The sequence below is a fragment of the Strix aluco genome, chromosome 1, assembly GCF_031877795.1.
Source record: "Strix aluco isolate bStrAlu1 chromosome 1, bStrAlu1.hap1, whole genome shotgun sequence".
Lineage (NCBI taxonomy): Eukaryota > Metazoa > Chordata > Aves > Strigiformes > Strigidae > Strix > Strix aluco.
In genome coordinates this window covers 163,443,295-163,456,149 of record NC_133931.1, presented here as the reverse complement: position 1 = coordinate 163,456,149, position 12,855 = coordinate 163,443,295, and the positions used below count along the sequence as shown (strand labels likewise).

The window sequence follows — 12,855 nt, the reverse complement described above, 5'->3', positions numbered from 1 at the left end:
AAGTAGAGATCAGCAGTAAAAGGTGAATTGCTTAACGATCGGTGGGATAACCTGATACTTAGAGAAGTTTTATACAATCTAGATGAGTGAATTGTATGCCACACCTTGGTCATGGACTGAAGATGACAACTATCTGACTACTTAAATGTGAGAAGTCCAAGCTTAAATTCATACCTTTCAGTGCATGATTCATTATTCTCATTTAATTTCTAATCTTGATTTTCTTTGCTGAGGTAGCAGGAATATCTCCTCTGATAACCATAGGATAATACCAATGTAAAATGGATTCAGCATAAAATCTCAATTTTCTCTCCTGAAAGTATTGTAAAATTTAGATGTGTTTGTGAAATTCTGTGTAGCAATCTGATTACTAAGGTTTTACGATGTGATTTGGAAAGGCTTCCTACCTACATGTCTAACCTCTGAGGCAGCAGGAAAATTAAAATAGTGAAATTAAGAGCCACAATATGGTGCTTCATGGCAGAATGAGGATTGTTTGGAGGGAATGTTATGTTTTTTCATTATCAGCTGCATCTTTTTCTTTCAGCTATTAAATTTTGTTCAGCAAGGTTGCTGCTGGTGTAATTGCTGACAATTAAGGGTTCATTTAATGAAGAGCTAAGTTACTTTAATCAGAGATGATGAACTTTCACACACCATACCCAATAATTTGAATATTATCAGTCAGTCTATTTAATTTCTTTTAAAAAGTTATCTTTTTTTCTCCTGATGACTTGTGATCTAAATGCAGCTATATTACATGCTCAGACTGTGAGTTTATTAGTTTTAAAAATGTAAGACTTTTTTCTCACAGGCAGTATTTTCACTGTAATGATTTCATTCTTAAAGCTGTATTTTTAATGTGAGTTGGCTCAGTGAGTAAGAAAAGTCTACTCTTGATTTCTTATTGTTACAGTTACTGAGAGATAAATACAAGTAATTTAACGTCACATTGTGGAACTGTGTCTAAGGATGTTAATATGAACTGTTACTTGAAATGCTGCATTCTTTTATTAATGTTGATTCATTTAAAATATTTGCTTAAATGGGTATCTCAGAAGGATTTATGTGTTCTTTTGATTACTGAAAATCTAGTAGTATTAAATTTGATCCTGCTTGTTTTTCAAAGCATTGAGCACTAAAGAGAGGTGGCCCAGCATCTCCCTGGTACAAATGTGAGACACCCTGAATTCATTCTTGAAGACTTTGAGGAAGTTATTTATGTCCAGATCATCTGCTGAGGCTACTCCTATGCTGTGGTTTGAACACTGGCTTTGAGAGAGCTCTGGTGCAGAGTTTGAGAGGAAACACCAGTGTGCATCGTGCCTTTGAGCAGGCACAAGCACACATCTGCAGGGGAACCAGGAGGCCCGGGACAGAGCTGGATGTGCATGTTTAATGCACTCCATCATATATCCTGTAACGTTCTTCAGTATAGTCACATTTGCCCGTCAGCTGCAGGTTCCCTGCAAGCATTGGACACCAGGTGAGACAAGGCTCCTGGGACGGGCAGTGCATACGAGCGCAGGGCGCTGGGGAGCATGGGCCAGAGCTACTGGTATGCATGGAGTAGCCAAGGAGTCACAGAGCAGTTTTGTGTTTTGACCCATGCTTTCCTGAACAGTGTAACTACAGCTAAGGAGATCTAAGTGCCTAAATGGTGCTGATTTGGGCACCTCGATATGAGAGAGATCTCGAGGGGCTGGAGCGAGTGCAGAGGAGGACAACGAAGCTGGTGAAGGGCCTGGAGAACAAATCCTGTGAGGAGAGATTGAAGGAGCTGGGACTGTTTAGTGTGAGGAGGAGAAGGCTGAGGGGAGACCTCATCACTCTCTACAGCTACCTGAAAGGACATTGTAGAGAGGTTACTGCTGGTCTCTTCTCACAGGTCATTAGCGATAGAACAAGAGGGAATGGCTTTAAACTGCGACAGGGGAGGTTTAGACTGGACATTAGGAAAAAAATTTTCACAGAAAGAGTGGTCAGACAGTGGAATAGGCTGCCCAGGGAGGGGGTGGAGTCACCATCCCTGGATGTGTTTAAGGGTCGTTTGGATGAGATGTTGGGGGATATGGTGTAGGGGAGAACTTTGTAGAGTAGGGCTGAGGATTGGACTCGATGATCCCAAGGGTCTTTTCCAACCTGAATGATGTCCTGTATCCCTTAGTTGCTCATTTGTAAAGTGGGGATTAGAGCATTCCCTCCTTTGTGTGGGGCACTGGGAGATAAAGACATTTAGAACTGAGTTATCTGTTGTGTCACTGAAGATGTGTAAGAAACAGAAAGGAAGCAAACTGTGGAAAGCCTGTTTATAACTAGTGCATTTACAGTTGTAATTTTGTATGAGGCTCAGAGGCCTTGGGATGTGGGATTTTTTTTCACTCTGATGTTTCTCTTATGGTCTTCTCATTTTTAAGCCAGGTATTGTTCAACAAGGTTTTCTGCTTGGGTTTTGTTGTGGTTTTTTTTTTTTCATTTTGATAAAGGGAGAAGAAGGTTGCCTTTGTTTTACTTGGCTTTATTTAAAATAATGTTTTATTTTAAGAGGATTATTTTACAATGTTTACAGTGCACTTCAATTTTTTATTGTGTCATGCCCTTCCAGCCCCTTGGTGGGATGAGAGGTGAGTGTATGTATTATATAATTTATAATTAATTTATGATGAATCATATATGATGAATACTGCTTATTAAATATTAAAGCCTTGTCTGCAGTCATGGCCGTAGCATGGCAGTAGCACTCCTGCCTGTTCGTACAGTACTACTGAGCAAACTCATTGACTTAGGCTGTGATGGCAGTGCTCAGTTATAAGAGAAGTCTTAGCTCCTTGCCTAGGCAAACGGTGTTAAGGAGAATTACATCTCTTTCTAGAGCAGGTTCCCTGTTGCTTCTCCCTGTCCCTTGTGCACCAGCTATCAGAGGTGTAACGAGAGTACAGTCTCTCCAAAGCATAGTTGAGAGCAGAGAAGGTGCTGCTGGTAGCTCCCCAGCTCCGTAGGGACTGCTCTGAGTCCTCGTTCCTTGCCGCCATACCCCTCGCTGATAGAAACCTGAGCAGCGTTGGAGGTTAGCCTAACAGGAGGTAATGGCCTGGATCTGGACAAGTGGAAAATCTAGGCTGGATTTTGACAGGCCATTTTTATTAGTGAGGACTGGAATTTGGAGAGGGGAATAATTTACCTGCAGAGGTTATTCCAGCATCTGGAACTAATGAACTCCCAAATAAAGGCAGTAAAACAGAGGGGAAAAACAATGCAGGGGATTGTGCTCTGCCAGTTTAGGGCAATGGTCTTAATGAAGGTATTTTTCCAAATTAGTAGCAATGACTCTGTGAATCAGAAATAGTAGCTGTGACACAGAGCTTTCCCAACTCCTCAGATCCTCTGAAATCAGAGGAAGCTACCCAGTCAATATTGTAAGGCAGAAAAGGAAAAGTAGCCTTCTACCAGTGTTTTGTGCTCTACTTCAGCTTCCTGGGAGCTCTGACCTGTGTCTCGCTGAAGATAGCGTGTGGCAAGGAACAAATGCTGTCACTGTGTGTGATGCAACAGAATTTAACCCTGAAATCCTCGCTTCGCTGTATTTACTGACAGCCCAGCAGGCAGATTTTCCTGCATGTTTTGAAAAAACCCTTGACTCTTGAGTGCCTGTTATAGCAGGTAGATTTGAAGGGGCATGAGAGGAAATGTGAGAATTTTGGTCTGAGAATACGGCATGCATAATTGCATATAGGGTGCCGTGTAAGACCACATTCATGTACGTGAAAGTGCGTGCTGTTTTTCTGAGATCATATGGAAAGTGAGCTAGAAGCAGCAGGCAGAGCATTCAGGTACTGAAATAAAAAGATACATCGTCTGCAATGAGTGACCATATGAAAGGAATGTAATCCTAAGTGATTCCAATTAGTGCAATGCAAAAGGAAAGGAGTATAATTAATTCTGACTTTACGGTCCTGTATAACCCACTTGTACTACATATGGCTTGTGAATGCAATATTGCAAAATCCTTAGGGTACAGATAACAGAAAACAGTGGTTCTTAGGATAGCTGCACCATGGAAAAAATATTAAAACACAGGTATATCTCTTCAGAACTTCTTTTTTATTTTCTGAGAGCTCAAGCTATAGTAATTGCAATAAAATGTAATTCTAGTGAATATTTGACTCCATTTTTTTTGTTCTTCTCCCAAAGCTTTCATAGGACAATTTAATGATGTGACAGATTATCAGGAGCTTGTTTTAATATTAATTAGATCATAAGCAAAGACAAAATTTTCAGCCCTTAAAATCACATCAACTTATAAGACTTACAAGATTTGATCTTAATGGGGAGTTACATATTCATTGGTATCAAGCCTTCGATTTAATATCACTTTATACATACAGCTGTGATGGGAAGATTAAAAAACCCTACAACAATATGTGGAAATTACCAAAGGTGAAATTATGTTTAAAATACCACTTTATTTAGTATAGGTGGAACTCACACCGAAGAAAACCTATCTTTGGTCTTAGGGATGGCAGCAGCAGTAGAACTGTAATGCATTTAAAAGAAACAGTTTTCACTGAATCTCGCATATCTAGTTACATTTTTTTCTTTTCAAGTAACTTGGATGAGTAAATTGCACATAAAAAATTTAGTGACTGGGCCTCTTTTTTCATGTTATTAGGCAGTTGTTTGAGTCCTCAGCGATTATAGTAGGTCAGCTTATTCTCATTATTAAATGACAGTGGTCATTAAAATGCCAAACATATTTTTGTAGAATTCACTCCATAAAATGTCTGCAAGTCTGTATGTTTTTATTAGTTCCAAATCAGATATTTCAATAGACCGTTTGTAAGTATTCCCAAAGCAGCGTCCATTTCTGAATTTTTAAGACCACACAAAAATATTACAAATTAATCAGATTTTCGGATTTCTGCATAATAGCTCTACACATTTATTGTTTAATCTTATTTTAAAATGCTGTTATGATTGACACCTTGCTGTAGAGATAGAAGTCAATTGAATAATATGTAGCAGTCAATTTTATTTGTACCTTAATGTGCTGAAGTTTTTTTTTCTTTTCACATTTCCATTATTTATAAGTCTGTCCCCCTGGAGAATATATAGAAGAATTTGTTTTAAATGAGCTGATAATACCCTCTTTAAAATTTATAAGTATGACAGAGTCGTATCCTTTTTCCTTACTGTGCCAGGGTGCGCCAATAAACTGGTTCTGAATTATCTTGCACTTGTTAGTCATAGGACAAACATTGGAAAAGAGCATATTGTTAAGGTTTACTTAGAATGGGATTTCAACTGCTCATCAGAAAAAAAATAACAGAACAGGAGCTATCATACCAACCAGGAAACCTGACGCCATCGCCAGGGTTTTCTTTTTAAGAGACCACAGTATTCTTGCAGCTACTTTTGATACTTGCTGTCATTCTTTCAGCTTCAAAGATAAATGTGGGCCTGATCGTGCCGTCAGCACTGGAAAACTTTGTGAATCAATGCAAGTCCTTCACCCGAAGGAAATGGAGGATTGGGATGTAGTTTTGAAAGCATCTTGGTACTTTCTTATAACTGATAGGACGTTTTTCTTTCTCTTTTCCCTTTTCAAATCTGTATTGCAGACTTCAGCAAAATCCAGTAGGGCTGGGCTGTGTTCTGTGCTTAGCAAGTCATTAGTGCCCAGCATATAGTTCGATTGCTGGATATTGATCATCTAAATAAATGCTGGAAATCCTTGGTTTCACAGAATTTTGCTCACCCCCCACATGCAATTTAGAAAACAAGCTGTCGTTTGGAAGCCTACCTGTTTTCAGTTTTCATAGTGCCTTTTTACTGTGCATAGTACAGCCTTTGCTGCTTCAGTAACTGACAAAAGAAAATACTTTATTAAGATACAAAGTAGATGTGACTTGATTGTTTTTCAGATAATTTTTGCTTTCAGAAATTAGAATGGCTGATGCTCACCTAAGCGTAAAAAACGCAGTTCCCACACACGCGGAGTGCTCATGTGCTGTATGTAAATTGATGTATAATGCAACCCACATTAGCTGGGTTGATGATAGCTTCAGTTTCACTGCTGTCAGATTTTTGTAGCTCCTTGAATGAGTTGGCTGGTCTGAATGAATGTTAGCATAATTTATGCAGCTGATAAGTGATTTGAGTGCTTGAGTTATTGATAAAGCACTTTAACATATCATTTTCAGCTTGATGTTATGTGACATCAGTAGAAGGTAATGTGCCAGTCCTCAGGCTTGATATTAAAGTCAATCTGCTCTTTGGATTTCAGAGGCCAGAGGAAACACGGTGCTGCCTGACACAAGCCCAGCAGACCAGCACCAACCCAGTCAGTCCCATCCTGCGTTCCCTGTTGGGCCTCAGGTCAGTATCTTTCTTTTTGACTAATCAAGACATGCAATTTGACAAAAAGTAAAAAACTGCGACTGATCATCTTTGATCTGTGTAATGCAGAAAATGTGATTCTGTTTGGCTGCAGAAAGGGAGCATGTATGTATCATGTATATGTTTTTAAAATTATTTGTTTGGAAAGATGAACTTTTTGTATGTTTTTCTAAAATAAAACTTACTCAGTTTTGCGTATTTAGGAGGTTAAATTATTTGAATTTCTTACAGAAGTTATTTTTTAAATACATGTCATAATTTGATATTAAAAAGCTTGTGCAATTTTAATGCAACCTTATTGGCTCTGACAGCTCTGCCTGTCGCACACAGCTCCTGCATTAGTAAAGGCATTTCATTATCTTTTATGCCAGGTATTTATTTTCTTTAGAGCAAAACGTAGGCATAATAGTATGTCACTGTATAACATTTTAAAAGATTTCCCATGTCACTTCACAGTTTTATCCAAGTTCAGCCATGGTCTAAGAAGACACTCAATGTTCTTCCACTTTGCAGGTCCATATAGTTTCTGGTAATTGTTACTGTAGTGTTTTCAGCTTTTTACCAATCAGTATACAACTGGAAAAATTTGGGAAATGTTGGCATTTAGGTACTTGCGGGCTGATTTGAGTTAGGCCTTCTTGTGTTCATAATTATCTTCAGTGCATAATGAATTTTCCAGTCTAGATTCAAATGGGATTGGTACCATGCTACATGACTGTAATGCTTACAGCTTCAGCCTGTCAAGTTTGTCAAAACTTTCTGTGTTGGTGAAAATGTACACTTCAAGATACTGGAAGCAGTGCGTGTGTATAATGGGACACAAAAGGATCCTAAGCCAGAAGACTTACAGAGTGCGTAATACTGAGCCATGCACAGTAAAATAGGCTTGCTGTCTGTGTTTTGTTACAGCCATTACTGACAGCCCAACAGTTAGCCTCAGCAGTAGCGGGTGTGATGCCAGGAGGCACTCCAGCCCTGAATCAGCCGATCCTTATTCCTTTCAACATGGCTGGGCAGCTGGGGGGCCAACAAGGACTCGTCCTAACTCTACCTACAGCGAATCTCACCAACATCCAAGGGCTGGTAGCAGCAGCTGCAGCAGGAGGCATCATGACTTTGCCATTGCAAAATCTACAAGGTAAGTCACGTTTATAATTTTTCTAATAGGTTCTTTTGCCTATTTGTTTCACCTTATCTCTCTTTTAAACTGAGTGATCTCTTTTTCCAATGAAATGTTGCTCTTGATGCATATTGAAAGTTAATACTTGGATTGTTTCTAAATACTTGAGAGATACTTAAGGGATATTCGCATTTTTATAAAAACAGATTGGAGGTTGCATCTTAGATTCTATGGGTCAGTGATGTAAAGTACTTGAATGATTCATTAGGCTTTTCTGTCATCAGTGATTAATCTTCCATACTCAGTTCACTTCAAAATTTCAAATGGCAGCATGAAGACAAGTATTAGGTTTCGCCGCTGCTGATTAGGGTAGCTGAATGAATAGGGGCAACTAAAACCACAGTATTGCATCAAAATCACTTTTAAAAAAACCTTTTATTATAAAATCAGAGTTTTCTCAGCTGCCATCAGTGCCCCAGATAGGCATTCTTGTTCTTGCTGTAGGTCTGCTTTATCAGTAAGGTTCTGCCATCCTCATCCAAGCTGTTGAGGGAGTTACATGACTCCAGAGTCAAAAGCAAAAAGTTCATCTCTGTATGTATCCTCCTCATTGTTTGAGCTGTACCATGCTTGCAACAGTTCTACCCTAAGATATCTGCTGCATTCTCCCTGTGGTCTAAAATCAGACTGAAAAGCAGTTCTATGAGATACCATATCCCTGCTCTTCCCTAGTGTTCGCTGCTGTTCTGTGTCTAACACTGTTAGAAACAGTACTCAATCTAAACACATAAGATATAAAATACAGATGTATTTTTTTACTACTCCTAATTATATTGATTGCTTCTCAGAAAGCAGTTGCTGCTGAACAGAACTCAACGAAGTATAGCAAGATAAGTATTAGCCAGTATGTTACAATTGAATTGTACAGTTTTAATGGAAAACGATGTTAAGGGACTGTCCAGTATGAAAGTTATAAAGGTGTGAGCAGGAAGTATCAAAGCTTTAGCTTTTTCAATTTATTTATTTATTTGTTTATTTTTATTTCTTGCTGATGTAAATAGTAGGAAAACTTTTCCTCAGATGGAATACTATTTTTTTTAAATAAATGCACTGCACTGTGCCTGAAGTACTGTTTAATTATTAAACTCTGGTGACTACTGATTACCAGATGAATTGTTTGAAGCACCAAATCCTACAGGTTGTGAAACAGAAAAAAGGAAGAGACAGCTCATGTGTCAAACAAACTCCCTTACAAACCGCACGCATAGTACTCTCACCTGTTGGAGCAGCTACTTGCCTTTACCTTGTGCATGTTTTAAAGTTTAATGTCAACAGACCTCTCTTATCATAGTTGTAAATGGTTTTCACTTTAATGTTTAAAATAATGTCTCTCTCATACCATTAGGCTGCATCGAAGAACCTGTCATTCATAAATCATAGATGAAAAGGACACACTAATGCACAAATTTTGCTTGTTTAAAATTTGAGAGTGCATGTAAAATAGGGAACTGGAGATTAAAAAAATAATGCGGGAACAGGAGCGGGAAAAAGCAGATACAACAAAGTGAGGGGGAAGTGGCTTTTTAGCGTAGGTGGATGATGAAATCTTAATGAAGAAACAGGCATTATAAAAATGTATCCTTCCACTCTGGAGCGCTCCAGGTTATAGTTGCTGGTTATGTAGTATTATAAATAAACATAAACTTGTGCAGTTCTTACGTCATTTATTCACCCCATGTTGCAGAGCTGGAGGGTAGGGATTAAGCTGGGAAACCTTTGCTCTTTAGTTTAGCCATGGGTGTCTAATTGCTAGCTAAAAGGTGTAACTCTGCTGCCAAACAAATTTTGCAAGCTATGACCTTACCAGATGAAAAGTTTTCCTCTATAATCTTTACTGGTAGATAGAAGCAGGGATCAAATAGGGACTTGCTGGAGCATCTGGTGCAGTTCCTTATCTGTGGGTGCCAGCACACCTTCCATAAAGTAGCTGAAAGGAACAGGACCCACAGATTCACTCAGTCACATTACTGTTTGTCATCTTCTCTACCCTTCCCTCCCGATCCTCTAAGCAAGTGCCACTGCCCTCATTATTTGGAAGCAAAACTGATTGTGGTGGTTTGACCTTGGCTAAATGCCAGGTACCCACCAAGTCGCTCTGTCACTTGCCCCCCTTCCCCCTTTTTTCTCAACAGAGCAAAAAGGGGAAAGAAAATAAGATAGGGAAAAAACCAACCCTTGTGGGTAAAACAAAAGCAGTTTTAATATAAGCAAAGTGAAGCAAAGGTCCGTGCGTGGAAGAAAAAACAGATTTATTCTCTACTTCCCATGAACAGGCGATGTCAGGCCTTCTCAGGAAGCAGGGCTCTGATACACGTAGTGGTTGCCTCAGAGAATCAAGGGTGACCCCATCCCCTTCCTCCTTTTTCCCAGCTTTATACTTGAGCAGACGTCATATGGTCTGGAATATCCCTTTGGTCAGTTCGGGTCAGCTGTCCTGGCTGTGTTCCCTCCCAAGATCTTGCCCACCCCGTCCCACTGGGGAGGGGGGGAAATATTGGAAAGAGCCTTGTTGCTGTGTAAGCACTACTCAGCAGTAGCCACAACACCACTGTGCTATCAACACCCTGCCAGCTCCCAGCATCAAACACAGCACCATGAGGGCTGCTACAGGGGAAAACCAATTCTGGCTCAGCCAGACCCAGTACAGTGACGTACAAGGAAATGAAGTAACTCAGTCAAGATAGCACTTAAGAGCCCTGAATCACAGTTGTAAGCTTCTGTTGCTTCCTATAGACTACCCAATGCATGTGTGAATGAAGGTAGGAGTCAGGTGACAGTGCTGTGTTTCTAGAGAACATCTTTAGTTGTGTGATATCATCAGTTCCATTGAACCTGATTGACTTCTGATCCCCGTTTTTTGTGATTATTTGAAAGGTAATCATAAAACGTGTGTTCTGTTTCGTAGCCAGCACTTTTATAGGTATACTTATAGAAGCCTGTACCTCAACACAGTTTTCGTAATTCCTGCTCTTTGGGCAAAATCAGACGATATTCGTCAACATTCATCTCTCTTAAACCTCACTGTGGCATAGTCAACCTAGATGAGTGGGGGACGTGTTTTCATGCTGCTCTTTAACCTGTCTCATTACTCCTGTTGTCACATCTGCTGTCCCTGGATTTCCAGTGCAGTCAAGTACAGGTGTCCACAGCTTCTGTGAGCTGGATCTTCTCCTGATGTCTTTTACTTCTTCTCTCATCAGTAAACTTCTAAACCTTTTAATCACAAACTACCTCAGCAGGTAACTCAAAAGACAACACCCCGAAGACTTTTTGAATAATGTATGAATTCAGAAAAGTTCTGATCTAACAGAGTACTTGAATTCATACTAAATGTTGATCAAGGGAATAATCCCACTAAATCTTATGTGATCTATATATATGTTTAACTGATTTTCTTCTCAGGGGCTTTCAGACCTTAGGGTGATTGGATAAAACAATTAAAACTCTTGCTTGTGGAAAGAGGAAAGAGCATTCAGTGATAGGAATCATAGAGGAGATATGTTAAGCATTTAAAATGAGAAAATGAGTTTCTTTAAAAATTCAAGAGCAATTAATGATATGGAAGTTACTCACACAGTACAACTTATTCAGTGAAATTACCTATTCTTCATTTGTCAGTTACCTATAAATAAGATTTTTTTTTCCCCAAATATATTTGTGTTAAATTGTTCAGTTGCTATATGGTCGTGATCCCCCACTAAATCAATAGGAATTTTGTCACTGTAAGTGAAAAGAGGTTTAGCCTGTAAGCTTCTTTCAAAACTACTCTCCTTGATACATACTTGATTATTTTCTGTTCATTACACCATGTCATTTGCCATACACACTGCTATACCATATCTGATCCCTGAGCAAATAAATCAAATGCATATGAACAGAAGGAAGGAAGATGAATGTGTAAAGTCTTGCTGTGAAATTTACACAAAAATATGTTTTCCCTGGCTCCTATTAAGCAAATTTCATATGCACAATGAGTATGCAAAGAATACAAGTTACTGAGATGCCAGAGGGTTGGTGGCAGAATAGAGCCATCTGCTTTAGAGCAAACAGAAATCCCTGAACATAGCACAGATTCACCTGTGCAACTTTGGCTTTCCACCAACAGTTCTTTGAAAACAATAAAATCAACAACCATAACTTTTTACTGTATTCCACTAAAAGCACTGAAGAGTTTAAGAACCATCCAAGAAAGCTGTTGTCCCAATAAATTTATACACCTGTTTTCCCCTCACCATTTCTTGGAATTACAGCTGGAACACAGCTGTGCTTTCCTACCCAGCAAAAATTTTGGAGGTGTCACAATAGCAATGGTTATGAGAAGGGAAAAAGTGAGGTAGGTACTCTACAAGACAATGTTGTGCCTGACTACTGCTTTCAGTCCATGGCTTCTTGGCCTGTCCTTATTGACTTAATGCAGAAAACATTCTGCCAGCTTTCCTCTTATTGTCTAAACTGCTGTTCATCAATATTCAACTTTCTGTCATCGTGAAACTTTTCTCTGGGCTGAACAGTTTCAGCTGCTGCATCTCCTTTGCCAGGTCAGATTTCTCTAGGTTTTGGGGGGAGTGTGTTCTTTTGTTTCAGTTTTAGTTATCCTTCTCAAGGGTCTCTCCAAGGGACTAGTAGTTGCTTAATCGCAGAGTATTCAGTAATGCCTGGGAGCTGATATTCATAAAAAGACATTCTCTACTTAAGCCCATCTGATTCTTGTGCCTCTTGTGTAATAGGTCTCTGTGTAGCCCTGTTGATTTCATGTTGAAAGCACTAAGAAACGGGAAGGTATTCCAGTGCTGAGGAGTTGCTAAAGGCTGTCTGCTCCTTTTGTTCACTTTTCCATGACAGCCAAAGTAGTTTTAGCTAAAAAGTTAATGTATTTTAGCTATCCTTTTAGTATAGTATACATGTTTGAAATAAGAAGAAACTAGCACAGTGTTGCCTACCAGCTCACTCGCGCACCATGGGTAACAATTTGGGAGTCTCTCTGCAAAGGGTTGGCCCAAATATATTACAACACATAGCAATGGCACAACAGTGTTTTAGATATCTGCACGGATACGGAGCTTGAATGACACTTGAACCTTGAAAGAACTCAACAAGTTGGAGATTCTAGCCTCATGGAACTGAAACTTTGTGTATTTTATTTCCACTACACATTGTACTGTTCCTAAAGTGAATGTCAATAATTTATTTCCAAGTCAGAGTTTCTCAATCTTGAGTTCTGAAAGAAATGAGAACAAACTATCTCCCCAAATCATTAGTGAAAGGCTTCAGTGCTGAAA

The 12,855-nt window shown here is 39.2% G+C and overlaps 1 protein-coding gene across 2 annotated transcripts in view; it reads left to right on the top strand.

The window, feature by feature from the left end:
• Window positions 1-12,855, top strand: part of POU6F2 (POU class 6 homeobox 2) — a 318,720-nt gene that overhangs the window by 124,898 nt on the left and 180,967 nt on the right. For both annotated transcript variants that reach the window (XM_074843482.1, XM_074843472.1), the window contains 2 exons: window positions 6,284-6,375; window positions 7,306-7,534. In XM_074843482.1, the coding sequence (XP_074699583.1) occupies window positions 6,284-6,375; window positions 7,306-7,534 (321 nt within the window). The remainder of the gene's footprint in view (window positions 1-6,283; window positions 6,376-7,305; window positions 7,535-12,855) is intronic.